Raw genomic sequence first — 14,024 nt, forward strand, 5'->3', positions numbered from 1 at the left:
TCATATAATCTAATCCCTGTTCTCACACATGCCTGTTCCAGACAGGGGCAATCTGGGTGCTTTGGTTTATTCTCCATTTCCATCTCTGATCCTCCATAAATCCAGCCAATTCAATAAGGGTCCCAGGAATTGCCCTCTCACCCAGCAGACACCTAACCTAACGCAGTCCCCCATGGGTGTCCTGCTGCCCCAGGCTCTGGTGATGCTGCAGACATCTGAATTCCTAAGTAAAGCTAATGCTAACCAGAGCCAACTGCCTGACCAGAAGATTCTGAAGACTGAGATATGATAGTCCATGATAGCTAACACGGAGCAGCCTCCTGACCCTTGACGTGTCAATAGAAATGGTGTGTATTGGTGCCATTGCATTGACGTTGAGAGGGGAAGGGAAAAGGCCCTGTGCTGTGCTCACTAATGCCAGTTACTGCCTATACAGCCTTGACTAAAAAGAGCTCCAATACATATCCTTGAGCCAAGAGCGGAGGGAGCTGCGGCCTGGTGATTTCATCTGATAGAGTGGGAGGTGAGAACAGGCAGTGGAGGGACAGAGAGGGAGGAGTGTGTTGTGTGTGAGACATAGAGGGACAAGCACTACTCTTTACTAAAAGACTGGGATGGAAGATACAGGTATTGCTGTCTAAATGTTGATAGAACAAAATAACTGTCCACCCAGAGACATGTCATATTTTTGCCATTTGAGCTAGTGCTAATACTTAATGTCAGGACAACTACACTGCTCAAAAGAATAAAGGGAACACTTAAACAACACAATCTAACTCCAAGTCAATCACACTTCTGTGAAATCAAACTGTCCACTTAGGAAGCAACACTGATTGACAATACATTTCACATGCTGTTGTGCAAATGGAATAGACAAAAGGTGGAAATTATAGGCAATTAGCAAGACACCCCCAAAAAAGGAATGATTCTGCAGGTGGTGACCACAGACCACTTCTCAGTTCCTATGCTTCCTGGCTGATGTTTTGGTCACTTTTGAATGCTGGCAGTGCTCTCACTCTAGTGGTAGCATGAGACGGAGTCTACAACCCACACAAGTGGCTCAGGTAGTGCAGTTCATCCAGGATGGCACATCAATGCGAACTGTGGCAAAAAGGTTTGCTGTGTCTGTCAGCGTAGTGTCCAGAGCATGGAGGCGCTACCAGGAGACAGGCCAGTACATCAGGAGACGTGGAGGAGGCCGTAGGAGGGCAACAACCCAGCAGCAGGACCGCTACCTCCGCCTTTGTGCAAGGAGGTGCACTGCGAGCGCCACGCAAAACGACCTCCAGCAGGCCACAAATGTGTCAAGAACTGTAACGCTGCTATGGTTCACACTCTACAGTTTCTCGTGTGTACCCCTATCCACATCGACGGGACAGTAGTGGAGAAGGTGGAAAGTTTTAAGTTCCTCGGTGTACACATCACGGACAAACTGAATTGGTCCACCCACACAGACAGCGTTGTGAAGAAGGCGCAGCAGCGCCTCTTCAACCTCAGGAGGCTGAAGAAATTCGGCTTGTCACCAAAAGCACTCACAAACTTCTACAGATGCACAATCGAGAGCATCCTGTCGGGCTGTATCACCGCCTGGTACGGCAACTGCTCCGCCCACAACCGTAAGGCTCTCCAAAGGGTAGTGAGGTCTGCACAACGCATCACCGGGGGCAAACTACCTTCCCTCCAGGACACCTACACCACCCGATGTCACAGGAAGGCCATAAAGATCATCAAGGACAACAACCACCCGAGCCACTGCCTGTTCACTCCAGAAGGCGAGGTCAATACAGGTGCATCAAAGCAGGGACCGAGACTGAAAAACAGCTTCTATCTCAAGGCCATCAGACTGTTAAACAGTCACCACTAACATTTAGTGGCCGCTGCCAACATACTGACTCAACTCCAGCCACTTTAATAATGGGAATTGATGGAAATTATGTAAAAATGTACCACTAGCCACTTTAAACAATGCCACTTAATATGTTTACATACCCTACATTACTCATCTCATATGTATATACTGTACTCTATATCATCTACTGCATCTTGCCATCTTTATGTAATACATGTATCACTAGCCACTTTAAACTATGCCACTTTATGTTTACATACCCTACATTACTCATTTCATATGAATATACTGTACTAAATACCATCTACTGCATCTTGCCTATGCCGTTCTGTACCATCACTCATTCATATATCTTTATGTACATATTCTTTATCCCTTTACACTTGTGTGTATAAGGTAGTAGTTGTGGAATTGTTAGGTTAGATTACTTGTTGGTTATTACTGCATTGTCGGAACTAGAAGCACAAGCATTTTGCTACACTCGCATTAACATCTGCTAACCATGTGTATGTGACAAATAAAATTTGAATGGTCCACCACCCAAAGGACATCCAGCCAACTTGACAACTGTGGGAAGCATTGTAGTGAACATGGGCCAGCATCCCTGTGGAACGCTTTCGACACCTTGTAGAGTCAATACCTTGACGAATTGAGGCTGTTCTGAGGACAAGAGGGGGACTCAATATTAGGAATGTTTCTTAAATGTTTTGTACACTCACTGTAGCAGCACCATATTATTGGGGGATTTGATGTGAAGTCATAGGAATGCAGCTGCACCATCTAGTGGTGTTGAGGTTGTACTCAAATGAATTGTAAACTTTACATTTTGATTCAGCTACATTTACATTACACTTTTAGTGCTGCACCACTCTAAATATTGTCCAGAAGAATAAATCAGATTAAAACTTTTATTTACAATGTTTTTGCTGGCTGTAAACCTTAAAAAAGATTTGCATTGATAAAAATGAACGTGAATAAAAGACAGTTAAATATAAATGACTAAGGAAAATATAAAATAAAAAGGAACAGCTTTGTTTGGCCATCACATTACTACATGAACAATAATATTGACTTCCACATAAAGGACATTTCTCATCTGATTCACAAATAGGTTAAACCATGGAGAGCTTTTTCATGGTGTGGATTGTGAAATTATACTGCAGCTCACAAACAACCAATTGTAGGACAACAAAACGGGAGTGTCAGAGGGGATTCATTCACATTTAAGAAAAAGTAGGCCAATTCAAAAACAAAAAAAGCACTGGGACAGTTTGGAGGTACACAAAATTCCTAAACATTATTTCAGGACAACATACAGCACTATCTACAACTGGGGAAGAATTGCAACTTAATAATTTTCTCAACAGTCATTGAAAGCATATCAGTATAAAAGTACACCTTTTAATGTTTCTTTCCACCAACGAGGCTTGAAGCTCAATAAACTTGAGACAGGAAAAACTGCTAGTGAAAATGACTGGGCACCATAGAATTTGCAATGACTATGTTCCACTGAATTTATAGGTCGAGATTTTAAATCCTCAAACACTGACAAAATGTACAGACTGACAAGTGCACTACCGATATGTAAGCGCTGAAGAAATTCTAAAATCCAGGTGTGTAAAATGTATGTTTAAGCTGGTTCATTTAGGTCATATTGGCCATTGTTTTACTAAAATGGTTTACCAACATACTAGATACATTTGGGGACATTTAAAATGAAGTTATGAAATAAAAAAAAATTACAAAAATTTATCATATCTCTTTTGATATCACCCAATGCACCAATGTGGCTTAAAAGTTAATGAAAGTAAAAAATAAAATAAAAAAGATTTTAAAAAATTGACAAATACAAATAAAGCCGTACAATTAACATAATTCCCCGAAATATTACACAGTGTCTGTTCAAGCTTTGATGTTCCGTTTACAATCCATATCAGAAGAGATACTTCCGACATGTGTCAGATCCACACCGGCACTCCACCCGAATCCGCTTTTTGGGAGAGCTTGGGAGTCCCGCTAAACTAAAATTTGAGTCCATCCTCGTGCTCTCTGCATCGACTGGATCAACTGCAATGACAATGTCAAGAGTCAAATTCAGCCAAGACAGCATATCTGAGATATATGCGTTATGGTTAGTTCACCTGCACCACATAATTGTCAAACTGCTTAACAAGCCAAATATGAAAATCAAAGCATCAAACACACTCAAGAGTGAAACGCTAAATAAAGTTTAATGTTGAAGTGTCCAGTGTTCATTGAAATTGTATAATTCAATGTAATTCATGTGTTACTGTAGTACAAAAAAAAGTTGGGTTTTCCCAATTGCACTCGCCTACCTAGCCCTGAAAGGACCGAGTTTAGGTAATATGACACATTTGGTGCCCACTCCCACCTTTATAGTTAGTGAAAGTAGATAGCAAGTTACCTGCAATGCCCACTAGCAGTGATAGGTGATGACAAAATGACAGAGCCTATTCATTTTCAATGAGAAAGGTGAAATGTGCAAAGCGAAGAGAGCGATGCAAAAAAAATTGAGAAAGCTGAACTCTATGCAAATCTCCAGCAATATTGCGGCACAATTACCAATAGAGGCTCATGATAGCTTCCAGCCGATGCTGTATTGGAAGTTGATAAATCCACTACCTATCGTGCTGTGGGCTTGCTGCTCGAAAGAATCACCCACATGGTGATCAACTGTTGGAAAATCAAGTGACTTGTTGCTTTCAGTTGATATTAGTAGCAGTAGCTGTATTATCTACCTTTAATGTGTAAACTGTCATGTTGGGGTCATGCTAGTAGAGCTGGGACGAAACCAGAATCGCGATACTTATTAGTACCGTGGCAAGTAAACAAAACACGAAGCAGATTTACCTTCTTTAGGAAAACAGCCTTAATGTTGGAAACAAACATCATTATGTTGTCATCCAGAGTCACATGTATTTATTTTCTAAGTTATAACACACTATATATTTAACATATAGCAGGTTTTTAAAGGACCAAAGCGATTGGTCTGCTTTGTGTTTTCATTTTTGAAATGTAAAGAATATCTTGATACTAGTATCGCCACAGCCCTACATGTCAGGCAGTGAAACTTCACACTTACTTTGCATCTTGTAGTCAAAAGTGAGCTCTTCTCCTGCCCTGATGGGGCGTGTTGAAAATAAAGCTATCCTCGGGAGCCTCTCATCCAGGTTGTCTATAAACACATTGTATACTTGCAAGTTGGGGTTGCACTGCAAAACAGAGAAGAGACAACTTAAAGGTCAATACTTTAAGGTCAAATCACATTACAGCAGTTAATGCTTTATTTCAGAATAGCCTACTGCTTATAATATAGATAAATTTGCTGCACTTCATGCTCTATTTGAGGAAGCATATTAGAGTGCAATACTATAACATCCATGAGTTGAACCACTTCCATTCTGCTGTGTCTATGATGCGACTGCTTTCACTTGCACCTAGAATACCAAAATATATTACTACCAAAAAGGTATGACATGGTGCTTTGGCTACTCTGCAGGTATGCCTCAGGTTTTGAAAGGTAAACATATATGATAATGTGCCACTCACACTGTGGTTGACAAAGTGGGAGATGTTGCCATGGTGAGCAGCGTCCACTGTATAAACATCCTCCACGTAGTCCAGGTCAAACAGGTAGGTGGCGCCCTGCCGGTCGTACAGGTGTCCTCTCTTCTCCGCCTCGTCCGATGTGATGATCTTGACAAACATACACACACACACCACTTCAGAAACTGTTCACAAACACCCGTAATAGTAAAACATAGCACGAGCACAACGTTTGTCTAATGTTCTTTGTCCATTACTCCAATCCAATTTATACATTTTCATGACAGAATAGCTCATTCTGGTAAATGCAGTTGACATAGGCCAATACATTTTACCTAAAGTATTGGCTAATACTTTATACTACTTACCTCTCCAACGTACTCCATGACAAAGGTGTTCTTTTTGATGTGCTGTAGTGCGCGCACGCCCCAGCCTCGGCCGTTCCCAGTCTTGAAGATGCACAGGTCGAATGGAATGCCCTTCTGGACCACTCGGTTGGGGCAGTCAGGCCCGCAGCTGCAGCGGGTGTTACACTCGTAGATGGGCTCCCCGGCCCGCACTCGCACCTGGCCCTTGTCAGTGTAGGCCAGGCGGTGGAGGGAGGCCCCGGGGCAGCAGCCTCCGACCGGATCACTGAAGCAGTCCTTACACTCACAGCCAACAGCCATCTCATTGAGCACGATGCCCTCGCCCACCTTATAGGTGTTGATGTAGGTGAAGTCCCTGGGTGGGCCGTCCAGGTCCACCTCGTTCAGGACAAAGATGCGGCCTGGGTGGTTGCGCGTCTTGTTCAGGTCGGCCTCCCAGTGCTGGAGCCTCTGGCGGAGTTTGGCTTTCTGCACCAGGATCCAGGCTACGTCCTTGTCCAGCCGCTTGGGACAGGTGGTCCGTCTCTTTTGCCGCCTCAGCTCACGCTCCATGTCCTCATGGAACTGAATCATCAGCTTCTTGCACTTGAGATTTTTGCGGGGCTCCCAAGTGTTGGCCGACTCAGGGAAACCCTTCCATTTGACCAGGTACAACTCCTGCTCCTGATAGATGACAAAAGGACACATGACTTGGATTGCGTATTAAGCCACAAAATAATTATATTGAACGTGGTACATTTTACAGTGAGGTCCAAAGGTATTGGGACAGTGACACATTTTTGTTGTTGTTTTGGCTCTGTACTCCAGCACTTTGGATTTTAAATGGTACAATGACTATGAGGTTAAAATGCAGACTGTCAGCTTTAATATAAATTAATGGTAAATAATGTAGTCATTTTGGAGCCACTTTTAACAAACTGCAAGTGCACAACATAAATGTGTCGAGTTACAAGCTTGATGTAGTCATTGCGTGCTGTAACTGTTGACTGCTGTCTCTTTATCTCAGTATCCATATGAAACCAAAAGTTAAAGGAACCACACCAACTGACAGTTGCAATGCTCGAGATAACTCTACGGAGGACTTGTCCCAGCCTTCATAGACCCATTGTGAATTAATTCACTCACCTTAGACTTCTTGTAGTCACAGAGGTACTCAACCTCATAGTCATCGATGTTATGCTTGTTCACCTGTAGTTCTTTACAGTGGAGCCTTTCCCGGCGGCAGACAGCCTGCAGATCGTCCAAAGACAGCTTGCAGGATACGTTGCAACCTGCAATGTTGTAATTGTAGCCACCATGTTTAGCTAGCTAAGTTACGTTAGCTAGTAGCTGCCAACTACGTTAGGTTTAGAAGGCAACAATTAAATATATTCAGCTTTATCATATTGTTATTTGTTCTAATTTGGAATTGTGCAGGATAACGGGTTATGTGAAACGCTTGCAAGACAGCTTGCAGACACTGCCAGACATTTCTAGCTAACTAGCTACTCAACGAGGTCTGTGTTTTGGCGGGTTATGAAGTTCTCCGTTGTTTGCAAGAAACTATGGCTGTCTGAAAACCGGGCCGATTTTCCTCGAATTTACGCTTTATCGTGCCATGCAGCTTGCGATCATTTCTTTGGCTAGTTTAGTTACTAGTTATTCGATATCCGTATGCATTCGTTTAGCTTTTAATTAAAACGTTATCCGCTACAATTTATTTTTTAAAAGACCACACAATCGAAGTGCGCAGATAGAGCTGTCTACTCAATGTCATTGTTATTGCTTTATCAATGCTAAATATTCCATGACAAGCGTGTATTAAAGGTCACATAATTAAGTGTTACATTTGATCAGTTCAAACAGCCACAATAACCTCAAAACACAACAAATATACATGTATTAACTTCCCAACATCCTTACCGTTCAAATCTTCCGCCATGTTTTCCGCACCGCCAAAATGGAACAATCCTTCGATTGGGGGAAAGACTTTCGAGGAAGCAGCTGTTTCATGCTGTTGATTGGATGGAGCATATTCTAGTGGTATTTCTATTGGAGCAGAAGAAAAACTGTTGCTGCAAGCGAAGCTTTGTAAGGATGTGATTATTTTGCAAGGTCAGCAAGGTATGGAAAGAGAATAATATGCATTTTCTCACTCTAATGTTCAGATAATATTTTGGGGGAAAAAATGTATATTCTTATTTATTATTTAAACCATTGGAAAAATGTGTATCACTAAGAGGTCACAGTAGACACATTGTTTCAAAACGTGGCTCTTACTACATGCCTGGGGGAGTTACAGTAGCCAGCGTAAACTACTTCATATTTGTTTGACATTATATTTGACAATATGAGACCGACCTACAGTACACTACATGGTACATACCAAAAATACTACATACCAAAAGCATGTGGACACCTGCACGTCGAACATCTCATTCCAAAATCATGGGCATTAATATGGAGTTGGTCCCCCCCTTTGCTGCTATAACAGCCTCCACTCTTCTGGGAAGGCTTTCCATTAAGAAGCTGGAACATTGCTGCGGGGACTTGCTTCCATTCAGCCACAAGAGCATTAGTGAGCTCGGGCACTGATGTTGGGCGATTAGACCTGGCTCGCAGTTGGCGTTCCAATTCATCCCAAAGGTGTTCGATGCTGTTGAGGTCAGGGCTCTGTGCAGGCCAGTGAAGTTCTTCCAAACCAATCTCGACAAACAATTTATGCATGGAACTCACTTTGTGCATGGGGGCATTGTCATGCTGAAACAGGAAAGGGCCTTCCCCAAACTGTTGCCACAAAGTTGGAAGCACAACATCAGCTAGAATGTCCAGTTCTGTGAGCTTGTGTGGCCTACCACTGCCATTCTACTGCCAATGTTTGTCTATGTTAATTGCATGGCTGTGTGCTCGATTTTATACACCAGCCGAAGCCACTAATTTGAAGGTGTGTCCACATACTTTTGTATATATAGTGTATCTTTGGTATCAAGGCACTTCAGAGGGAAGGCTAGGCCAGAGGCCTACTATGTATGTGGTGTGAGAAGCTCATAGGGAGCCAATATCATCTACCCCATGGGGCAGTTATGAGAACAGATTATATTAGTGCTTACTTTGAATTGAACATTACATTAACCCATGAAGGTAATCAAATTCATATCAAACTCCAAAGATTTTTTGTACGTTTTGAGAGACGGCATTAGAGACACAGAGACCGATTAATAAATATGCAATATTTGTGCAACTGGCGTTTTAAAAATGAGTTTATTGGCTTTTTGAGAACATTGCAAAACAAAATGTAGAGTATAAAAAGTAGGGAGAAAATCTGTGTGGGAAAAAAATGACAGCCTATCACACCAGTAGCTACCATCTTCATTCAGCTAAGGAATAGATAGAGCCAGAGTCTCAGTCAATATACGCAAAAAGGAACAAACTGGTTAAGGTAGTACCTCAAGCGGTGAGGTATGTTTCTTCCATTTTCTGGAGGTGACCCCTATGTTGTCTTCCCACCAGGAGATTCCAGGACAGTACATTCCATATTGTCATACAACAGTAACATTTCTAGACTCTACAACATTGATGTCAGCAGTGACAGTCAGTTTGGGCAACTCCAAAGTGCCACTTTCATCAGTTATGTTTTCTGGCCTCACTGTCTTTTGACGTCTCGGTTGAAATGGGAAAGGGAAACAATCCAAAGGGGCGTGTTCGACTTTACAGAGGCTGTCCTCACTGCTGTCACTACTACAGTCGGGATTGGAGACTCCGGCGCCGCCCCAGCAAGGCCAGGGGTTCTCCCTGAGTGGCACCACGTCTTCAGTCTGAACCGCCTTCTCCATCAATATGCCTCTGGGGGGCCTCTCCTCCAGCCCAAAGTCCTCCTCTAGACTAGGCTCCACTTTACGGAAAGTGTGGCGGGCAAAGAGGCATATGCAGAACATCTCCACAATCACAGAGTAGTGGTAAATTACTGAGAGAGGAAGATAATAAAACAGAAAAGGTTACCACCAATGTCACATTGATAATTTTAATAATAAACATGTATCTCCACTGTTACAATATTGACATGGAGATGATGTTGAGAGGGAGATGTATGGGGGAGGACTTCCATCACAGTGCACTTACGCTGGGAACGCATGAGGACAGAGAAGGGAGCGGTGCAGGGCACCACCTCCAGGGCCCCCATGGTCTCCAGGATTCCACTCTGAAGGCCACACAGCACCAACACTACAATGATACAGACAAATTTGGCCCTCAGCCCATAGCCAGGCAAGGCCTTTTTGGTGGCCTTGTAAAACAGCAGGTGGCCATAGAAGGACAAGAAGGTAGACACGCCTATGATGACATTCGTGTACATATTGGGATTGGCATAATCCACCTGTGAAAAATTGCATGGATATGGTTAAAAAAAAAATGGTTACAATGCAATTATGTCTTGCGATATATGCATTCCACTCACATCTCCATAGTCATACTGCTCATCTGTCCAGAGGACCAGAGTGACAAAGAACAGGATGGTTCTGACCACAGACAGTTGCAGCACAGCAGCCATCATCCATCCCAGGCTGGTCCTATGGAGGGAGAGGTAGTGGGCAGGGTGATTACGGCAATATATGTGCATTTATCATTATCGCAACATGGGAGATTATGGTGATATATTGTGCATTTATCAATATTGCGATATGGGGCCATTACAGCAATATTGTTTATCTATCATTATTGCGATGTGGCCATATCTTATGAATCTATCATTATCACGATATGGATGCGCACACTGAGGAGGACACCCAGTTATAAAGTACCTGTTGATGGCTATCATAGGGAGGCAGCAGCAGCAGCAGCATGGGAACGGATCCGGAGACACCTGCTCTCCAGCTAAGATCTCCAGCATGCGGGCCTTACCCCCAAAGAAGTCTGTGATGAGCCCCATAAACTTTAGCAAAGTAATGGAGTGGTACCTTCAGAGCAAGAATGACATAAGGAGAGATAGTTTTACTGATGGAAGTTTTAGCCCAGAATGATGTGAACAATTTAAATTAGTACACAAAACAAAGTGATGGTCAGAAAGAGGTTGTACTCAATACTTACAGAGAAGCTATGAAGCTACATAGTGAGGAGGAGCGAGGAACGTACAGCGCAATGATTGAGGTTAAGCCAAAGACCTGACCGAAAGAGAATGAGTGTAGTTAGGCAACAATGACAAAATGTACAAATACCTATCCCAAACAATTGAAATGTGTGGCAAAAATGAGAGGTCCCTTTACCGGGTACATGCCCAGTATCCACAGGTAGAGGCGCCGGCGTCTGGAGTAGGGGACGTGACGCAGGAAGAAGCCCACCTCTTCTAGGAACAGGGCCAGCATGATCACAGCGAACCCAGCAGGAATGAGAAACAGCCATAGCTCATCCTTGATCACTGGGTACAAACGCACAACACAATGACTTGTGGTGGGACAAATCATATACAACACATACAGTTCCCAGAAAACAAAAATAGAGCTAACATTATCATAAACACTGGTGACACACTGGTGTGAGGTAAGTCTCAGGCGGAAATGCCCCAACACATTAGCAGGGTTGGTGTAGCAAAGAATGGCTCAGTTAGCATCACTCAGAATCTAAGACAGCAAACACCAATATTGCACATAGACAAAGCATTGAAAAAGCATTGTGCTGTTTTTGGCATAGAAAGAACATCTTGGTGTCTTCAAGCACGGACGTTTATCACACAAAACTTGATATGTATCAGATCCAATGACTGCAAATTCTCTGGCCACTCAAAAACATAGCCCATACAGTTCATGTGAATGCATAAATGCTGGTCTTACCACTGAAGAACTCCCAGGACAGCGGGATCTCTGCTCCTAACCAGCTGCAGTTAACTCCTCTCCTCATCCTCTCAGAGAGCACAGTTCCCACTAACAAACACCACAAACCCTAAACATATTATGAATAGGACAGAATTTAGAGTAGGTCTCAAATTTAGGGAGGGACAATTACTTTTGAACTAACTGACCTCGTATAGAAAGACTGATGTAATAAAGGACAATACTTTGTTTTTCTATTCTCAGAGGACGGACACTTGGCGAGTGTCTTGTCAGTTCCGTGTTGAGATGGCGTCCTGTCGTCTGAACGATGCTTTCCTGATAGCAGTGATTAATGATTGACTAAACACAGGTAAGCCGACAGATGGGGAGCCAAGTCCACTCTAGAATGTGTCAACTTGTGTTGTCTCTGAACCGATTATGAGGGGGCTCTAAACAAGCTGGGTTGTGAAACTAACGTAATAAATTGTTTTAAAGTTGTCATACCATGTATCATTTAGCTATTTGATTTAGAATTTTAGGACCCCTCTAGGTATCAAAACAATTGTTTTAAATTATTTGATATAATATTGAATTTGGGCTTTACTACTATAGCCCATAGAAATTAATTTAATAACACATTCATAAATGGAAAAGTCATTATTTTTTTATCAAAAAACATTAAGGAATAAGTGTCTCCAGGAGATACAGTATAAGAACGCTCAGGAAATATTTTACTTTTTTGGACACATATTTAACCCCTTTTTTTGTTGGTACAAAACTAGCTCCATACTTCCATAATTGAAAATAATTGGTCCGGGGTTACCTTCAGTCGAGTCCTGTCGTTGGGGTTGTAGAGCAAAACAGAAGTACCATCGTGTTCGTAAGTCTCCCCTTTCCAATATGGGGTCATATCAGTAGAGGCTGCTGAGGGAAGAACGGCTCATTATAACCGTCGGAACGTAGCAAATGGAATGGCATCAAACACCTGGAAACCATTTGTTTGATGCATTTGATACCATTTCACTGATTCCGCTCCAGCCATGACCACAAGCCCGCTCTCCTCAATGAAGGTTCCACCAACCTCCTGTGGGTTATATTAGTTTGTAGCCCAAACGGTTCGGATGCTACAGACAGACGTTGGCACATCGGCAGTACTGATTTTAGACCAGTCCCATGGGGCTTGTGGGGGTCGTAGAGAAAAACGGAGTACACCATCGTGTTTGTGAGTCTCATCTTTCCATATAGTGGTCATATTAGTTAGTCGGCCAAACCGTTCGGACGCTACGTTTTCGTGAGAAGACCAATTTTCAATGTCTACTGGTCTGACAAACAGTGCTGTAGCTCTGCCACTTTCCACCGCAGATGCGGAAGGCCAACATCGGCGGATGCAGTGGTTTGAGATGCAGCCCATGCAAAAAAAGCCCATACAGATATCTCTACCTTAAAACTGACAGATTTATGGGAATTGTTGTATTATGTCAATTAGATTGACGCATAGACTCTTAAGGATTAAGACAATAAGTTATATAAAATTGTCTTTGTACACAACACTTGTAATAAGCATGATACTCTTCTTAGTGGTTAAGATTAACTCCACTGAACAAAAATATAAACGCAACATCTAAAATGTTGGTCCCATGTTTCATGAGCTGAAATAAAATATCCCAGAAATGTTCCATATGCACAAAAAGCTTATTTCTCTCAAATGTTGTACACAAATGTATTTACATCCCTGTTAGTGAGCATTTCTCCTTTGGCAAGATAATCCATCTAGTTGACAGGTGTGGCATATCAAGAAGCCGATTAAACAGCATGATCATTACACAGGTGCACCTTGTGCTGGGGACAATAAAAGGCCACTAAAATGTGTCACACAACACAATGCCATAGATGTTTCAAGTTGAGTGCAATTGGCAATCTTGACTGCAGGAATGTCCACCAGAGCTGTTGCCAGATAAATGTTAATTTCTCTACCATAAATCGCCTCCAACAACATTCCAAAGGCCACAATCAACAGCCTGATCAACTCTATGCACAGGAGATGTGTCGCACTGCATAAGGAAAATGGTGGTGACACCAGATACTAACTGGTTTTCTGATCCATGCCCCTACTTTTTATTTTAAGGTATCTGCGACCAACAGATGCATATCTGTATTCCCAGTCATGTCAAATCCATAGATTAGGGCTTTGTGAATTTATTTCAATTAACTGATTTCCACATATGAATTGTTACTCAGTAAACAAATGGAAATTGTTGCATGTTGCATTTATATTTTTGTTCAGTATACTTGATGTACTAACCATTGTTTTGATCTGGCATTTTAAATGATATAATTTGCTGCAAAATACAGTACAATCCTTCACCTTGTTGAATAAATAATGTAACTACAAGGGTGTGTTTTACCTCCCATTACCAAATAAACCGTTCATTGATTAGATTTTAAGTAGGGCCACGGAAC

The 14,024-nt window shown here is 42.4% G+C and overlaps 2 protein-coding genes across 2 annotated transcripts; both read right to left on the bottom strand.

Annotated features, from left to right (window-relative positions):
• Nucleotides 1–2,743: 2,743 nt before the first annotated feature.
• LOC129860934 (histone-lysine N-methyltransferase SUV39H1-like) lies at nt 2,744–7,762 on the bottom strand. Its single transcript, XM_055931865.1, has 6 exons — nt 7,687–7,762; nt 6,910–7,055; nt 5,785–6,447; nt 5,420–5,566; nt 4,953–5,082; nt 2,744–3,916 (listed from the first exon to the last, which is right to left on the bottom strand). Exons 1-6 carry the CDS (start codon nt 7,703–7,705, stop codon nt 3,783–3,785), a joined length of 1,239 nt encoding a protein of 412 aa, XP_055787840.1. The 5' UTR covers nt 7,706–7,762; the 3' UTR covers nt 2,744–3,782.
• Nucleotides 7,763–9,005: 1,243 nt separating this feature from the next.
• On the bottom strand, nt 9,006–11,904 carry LOC129860319 (organic solute transporter subunit alpha-like). Its single transcript, XM_055930642.1, has 7 exons — nt 11,586–11,904; nt 11,022–11,173; nt 10,846–10,919; nt 10,560–10,715; nt 10,217–10,328; nt 9,883–10,135; nt 9,006–9,727 (listed from the first exon to the last, which is right to left on the bottom strand). The coding sequence occupies exons 1-7, from the start codon at nt 11,650–11,652 to the stop codon at nt 9,303–9,305; spliced, it is 1,239 nt and encodes a 412-aa protein (XP_055786617.1). The 5' UTR covers nt 11,653–11,904; the 3' UTR covers nt 9,006–9,302.
• Nucleotides 11,905–14,024: the final 2,120 nt, after the last annotated feature.

Source organism: Salvelinus fontinalis, chromosome 8 (genome assembly GCF_029448725.1).
Source record: "Salvelinus fontinalis isolate EN_2023a chromosome 8, ASM2944872v1, whole genome shotgun sequence".
In the NCBI taxonomy this organism is placed as follows: domain Eukaryota; kingdom Metazoa; phylum Chordata; class Actinopteri; order Salmoniformes; family Salmonidae; genus Salvelinus; species Salvelinus fontinalis.

Bases quoted from the DNA above. Each gene is read 5' to 3' on its own strand.
- LOC129860934 (XM_055931865.1), bottom strand. The intron at 6,448-6,909 runs GTGAGTGAATTA...GTCATCTATCAG, and splicing joins GTGACTACAAGAAGTCTAAG to GAGCAGGAGTTGTACCTGGT. The intron at 5,083-5,419 runs GTGAGTGGCACA...TCTGTTTTGCAG, and splicing joins CCCACTTTGTCAACCACAGT to TGCAACCCCAACTTGCAAGT.
- LOC129860319 (XM_055930642.1), bottom strand. From the start codon at position 11,652: ATGAGGAGAGGAGTTAACTGCAGCTGGTTAGGAGCAGAGATCCCGCTG. The intron at 10,716-10,845 runs GTAAGTATTGAG...CTTGCTCTGAAG, and splicing joins TGTAGCTTCATAGCTTCTCT to GTACCACTCCATTACTTTGC. The intron at 10,136-10,216 runs GTGAGTGGAATG...AATTTTTCACAG, and splicing joins AGCAGTATGACTATGGAGAT to GTGGATTATGCCAATCCCAA.